This window comes from Cyprinodon variegatus, unplaced genomic scaffold, assembly GCF_000732505.1.
Source record: "Cyprinodon variegatus isolate N-32 unplaced genomic scaffold, C_variegatus-1.0 Scaffold386, whole genome shotgun sequence".
NCBI lineage: Eukaryota > Metazoa > Chordata > Actinopteri > Cyprinodontiformes > Cyprinodontidae > Cyprinodon > Cyprinodon variegatus.
In genome coordinates this window covers 502,996-508,558 of record NW_015150839.1, presented here as the reverse complement: position 1 = coordinate 508,558, position 5,563 = coordinate 502,996, and the positions used below count along the sequence as shown (strand labels likewise).

Sequence of the window (5,563 nt, the reverse complement as noted above, 5' to 3'; positions counted from 1 at the left end):
CCAGACTCAGTGGCCACAGTCCAGACTCAGTGGCCACAGTCCAGACTCAGTGGCCACATCTGAACTCAGTGGCCACAGTCCAGGTAGTTGCATGGAGAAGCAGAGAAATAAGCCTAACACACTATGTAAACAAACACAGTCGGGTCTTCATCTGATCCTGTGATGTAAATCTCACTGAAGAACCGATTTGGACTTCAGGAAGAGAGAGACAGGAAGAAAAGGGGAATGAAACTTCAACTGGAGTGGATTGAAACGTTCCGCAGGGCTGGTTGCTCATGGATGAGGAGCTTAAAACATCGAAGCAGAGCTCAAACATTGAAGACTATGGAGGCTGAATTGGTCAAATTAACTTTGTTAAACGTCATGAATGTGGTCATTAAACTGAAATGTGCTTTTTATCTAAATGTAAAGTGTTAAATGTTCAAACACCAAGAACAGGGAGAATATCTGCTGTGAGAAACGAATGTTCAGCAGAATGACGGCTCTGACTCAAGACTGACCACCTCCCTCTGTGTGGCCCCTGTCAGCCAATCGGCAGCCAGCTTTACGACCCACCCCCACTCCATAGACCCCATCAGAAGCTGACTGCTGTAGGGCAGAGGGCAGAGAGCGGCTGAGCTGCTGTTTATTGAGTTTATTCAACAAACAGATGAAATCAGGAGCATTTTAATGCAGTTCATCCACTACATTCATGAACTTTAACTATGCTTGTTTGAAAGATGGCTTTACTAAATTTAAATCAAAGCTTTAGCCTCCCTCAATGAGAAATGGCAGCTGTGAGGAATTGCTGCATGGACTGTTGAATGTTATCTTAGGGCTGTCAACTCACAACTCAAGCATCTCAGTGTCTTCACACTCCATATCCACAATTTTTCACGCTGTGTGGACAGTGTGGACTGAAATCCCACAGAGATGAGCTGTCAGATTGCTGTCAGGTTTCCGTCCACACAGGAGCAGCAGGTCTGGTCTGCAGGCAGAAGTAAACAGTTTTCCATATGGCAGTAAGGTCCTGCAATAACGGTATCTGGAAAAGCAGGAAAGCTTTGATGACTGATGCAGAGGAAAATCTAAATAAAATCCTTATTTAGCTCTACGCTGAAATCACACAGCGCTAGCATCTAGCAGGAACCCTTCAGGTGTTTGGATTTTTCTTCTGAGCAGCTCGGCTGTTTTTCTGATGCTTTCTCTGCAGGCGCTCAGTCAGACAGCGAGCTGTCGTCTCATCATTCCAATGAAGTGAGTTTAGACCGTGGCTACACGTCTGACTCGGAGGTTTACACGGAGCACAGTAAGACTCGGATACCTCGCTCCACTACTGATGTGGACGTAGCCAGCAGCGGATGGCTGGTGGTGAGTCTGCATAACTTCTAGAAATGTCTGACAGGCAATGCTGATTCTAGTTTAGATCAGATCCCCCAGCACCAAGTTTCTGGTTTCTGTTTCCAAATGTTTCTTTTTCATAAACTTGGCAAACAGCGTTTTTATTCTTTTCATTTTTTGAAATTTTACCCTGAAAGCATCTAAAATGAAAAACATCTACTGATATTTGATTTTAGATTTAATGTCGTTTTTTTAGGATCTCTTGACATTTTCTGATACTTTTATTTTTTTTCTTAGAGATGTAGAAATTTTTACTGAATACATATAAAGCTTATTTTTTCATTTTATTTTGATATTTTGGGCATTCTTTAACTGTCTGACGTTCTGATGAATTATATGTTGGGAAGCATTTTTGTAATGTCGTTTTTATCCTCCTTCACTCTAGGTTGGGAAAGATGATCTAGAGATGGCGAAGCCCGGCCAAGGCGGCGCCAAAGCTCAGCTGAATCACCCGCTGGTCAACCAGTACAGCCTGACTCTGGGTCAGGACCTCGGCCAGCACGACACTAAGTCCCTCATCAAGTGTGTGGAAACTCTTTCCTTCATCGTCCGCGATGCCGCCCACGTCACGCCGGACAACTTCGAGCTGTGCGTTCGAGCCATCCGCGTGTTTGTGGAGGCCAGCCTGAATGGAGGTGAGACCAGGACATAAAATATCATAAAAACAATGAAGAGCTTGTTTGACTTTCCTTGTTAAATCTCCAGGTTACCGCAACCACGACAAGAAGAAAAACCACAAATACGACTCCAAGTCCAGGACGAGGAAGAAGCCTGCGGGTCGGGACCGAGAGGCGGGGGGTGGAGCGAGGCGAGGAGGGGGCCGAGTGTCGAGTCAGCGTCCATCTCGTTCTCACAGCGATGATGAGGAGGATGAAGGCGTGCCGGCCAGCTATCACACCGTGTCTTTACAGGTTAGTCCAGATGTAAGTACAGTAGCCCTCTTTGCTCCTCTACTTTAGAACAGACAGACAGAGAGACAGATGACTGGTCTGATGGAAGGACAGACAGTCGGACAGACGGATGGTCTGACGGACGGACATTGAGACGGATGGACAGACAGAGAGATGACTGGACAGAGAGCCCAACGGACTGACAGACGATCTGACGGATGGACAGAGAGATGGACGGAGAGACAGGCAGAGAGATGGATGGACAGAGAGCCCGACGGACTGACAGATGGTCAGACAGCTGGACGGTCTGACGGACACACAGATGGACAGACAGAGAGAGACAGATGGACGCACAGAGAGACAGACAGACAGATGGACGTTCGGACAGAGAGACGGATGGATGGACAGACGGTGAGACAGAGAGACTGACTGTTTGATGAACGGTCAGACAGAGAGACAGTCAAACAAATGAGCAGACAGAGACGGACATACAGACAAATGGACGGACAGAGTGAAGGACAGACAGACAGATGGACGGACAGAGTGAAGGACAGACAGACAGATGGACGGACGGACGGACAGAGACGAACGAACAGACAGATGGACAGACAGACAGTCAGATGGTGGGTTTGTTCCCTCTGGGAGCCTGAAGCTTCTCTCTCTGCTGTCATGTCGTCAACCAAAGACCAATGAACTCTGCTGATTTAATCCCATCAGTTTGTCTTCAGACCAGCTTCCTGTTTGCTCGTCTCTGTGTTTAAACTTTCTTTACCTTGTTCTCCTCTTATAGTTAAAAACAAATCAATTTTCTTTCTACTTCCAAAAAGTTTATATTTATTTGCAAAATGTTCAGGTTTCGTTTAATTCAGTTAAATCAATCGGTCCGACTTTACACCTTTAGCACCGAATGTTTGCTGCCACCCTGCATCCAATGGTCAGCTTCTCCTCATCACGTTAAAGACCATTTATCCAACCTAATGGATTTCATGTCTGCATGCTTTGGTTGAAATGGATGTGATGTCATCAGTTGACAATAAGTCCTCCCCTGCAGGAGCAAACCCTGACACCGGAAATGTAGTTAAAAAAATAAAAAGCTAAATGTTGTTGAAATACACACAGTGGATTATTAACTGTTTCCCAAACCAAAGGAACTTTTAATAGATGAACAAACGCTGCTGCTGGCGGCATGAGAAGCTCAACACAGCAGAGCTACTTCACTGACGAGCATTTCAGCAAAGGTGGAGCAATCTTGCAGTTGGTGCCACTTTAATGGAACTAAAGGTGTCGACCTCCTCCTCCATTTAGTCTATTGTAATTCCATCCAAGTCATTCCACCACATTTAAACAATCCACTGTCAATCCATAGCAAATGAACTCAGACAAGATGCTGATTTGCCAGAAGACAGCACAGTTTCTAACGATCATGTTCTATATAGAGAACTGAGAATCCTACTGTAAGAAACAACCTCCCAAGCAGATCTGGACCCAGCAGTGTTGCAAAGTTTGGACGAGGTCGCTCGCCGCTTGTACTCTGCCGCGGTGAAGTTAGTTTTACGCTGGATATTTGACAGAATTATAATTAGAATTTATCCTCTTCTTCGCTCTGGGAAGTCTATAATACGGATGCACTTGAAGTGTTGGAGCAGCTTTCTCAGATGGCAGTGCACCCGGAGCAAAGAAGAGGATTTAAAGGAGCAAAGAAGAGGATTAGACGCAGGAAGAAGCAGTTTAACTGGAGCAAATGTCTGTCGAACTTAGCTACTTTTTCAAATAATTCTATATTATCAAATCCTTCAATTTTTTTTTCTGTATGTATTTTTAATTATAGCAGGATTGGTCCTCCATATTTGTTGAGCTAATCCTCCTCAGATATTAACAGATTACCCTCCTCCCACTTTTTCCTCTTCTAATCTGCATTGTGGGACTTTGCAGACAATAGGCCTTAATATATTCTGGAGATGACACCCTTGATTTTTTTCTTGATAAGCATCAATTAAGATTTTAAATATTGGGCCATTGATGACGATCAGTTTTTAAACTAACATATATTCATTATTTTCATCTTCTTTTAGTGAATCGGTTCAGTTTATATAATTTTCCTGCTGTTTGTGTCCAAGCAGCTGTTGGACCTGATGCACACTCTTCACACCCGGGCCGCCAGCATCTACAGCTCCTGGGCGGAGGAACAGCGCCACCTGGAGGCCTCTGGGAAAAAGATAGAAGCTGACTCTCAGACATTGTGGACCAGCTGCTGGTGTCCTCTGCTGCAAGGTGGGCTGAGAAGGAAGGCACCTTTCAAAGATCCCATCTTTAAAAGATGGGAAAACTTCCAACCAGGCTAAATGAGAAAGTCATTGGAGCTGCTGGTAGTTTGAGAGTAAATGAAAAAAGAAAGATGAGGTTCTAAGCAATAGAGAAGGAGAAAAAACATTTTAGGAAATTAAAAAAATATATGCTCAGTGAAATCCTTCGAAAAATCAACATTTCAAGCCAGTAGTGTTATTGGAATCCAGGTCAAGACCTTATTACCTTTGTAAAATAAAAAAATATGGATATTTTGATGGCAAATATGAATGCCAATGTAATAACAAGAAACGCCAACTTGCCCGAATATATTAAGCAAAATAACAAAAGTGCTTCTATAAGAAATTCAGAGCATGTGTCATTTAGAGTGATGCTTTAGAGGTTATGATACATTGTCAAATATTTCATCACCGAATGTTATTTTAGTGTTTAAATGTAGAGCAGCCAACCTGTCCTCCTGCTGCGTTCAAGGAATGACGACTTTTTCTGTTCCAGGATCAATATTTGATGAATGATAAAAAGTTATTGAACAGCTCATGACATCTTCTCTCCACGCTTGTGGTTCTGCTCTAGGCATCGCCTGGTTGTGCTGCGATGCCAGGCGACAGGTCCGCATGCAGGCCCTAACTTATCTCCAGCGAGCCCTGCTGGTCCACGATCTGCAGACGCTGGATGCAGCCGAGTGGGAATCCTGCTTCAACAAGGTGAAACACTGGGATCATTTCTCAGGTCCTAGACTAGTGGAGAAAAAGTATTCAACTATTCACCCCAGTTAAATAAATGGAGACTTTATTTTCTTATCTTTGCAAAGAGAGAACAGTTCATCATACAGCCTTTACGGCACAGTAATCAGCCCTGTTCTCAACTAGACAGAGTTTGCCTCCCTTACTTATAATGAGATTAAAACTGTGAAGGTTGTGCCAGAGTCCAAACAAATTACACATACTTTGGTTAAAAAGTAACAATTCTTGAAAAGTAATTTGGCTTGT

General features: G+C 43.8%; 1 protein-coding gene across 1 annotated transcript in view; it reads left to right on the top strand.

Annotated features, from left to right (window-relative positions):
- gbf1 (golgi brefeldin A resistant guanine nucleotide exchange factor 1) overlaps nt 1-5,563 on the top strand; it is an 83,936-nt gene that overhangs the window by 73,129 nt on the left and 5,244 nt on the right. The window contains exons 29-33 of the mRNA XM_015387147.1: nt 1,193-1,350; nt 1,766-2,015; nt 2,086-2,291; nt 4,391-4,541; nt 5,148-5,338. Of these exons, the coding sequence (XP_015242633.1) occupies nt 1,193-1,350; nt 1,766-2,015; nt 2,086-2,291; nt 4,391-4,541; nt 5,148-5,338 (956 nt within the window). The remainder of the gene's footprint in view (nt 1-1,192; nt 1,351-1,765; nt 2,016-2,085; nt 2,292-4,390; nt 4,542-5,147; nt 5,339-5,563) is intronic.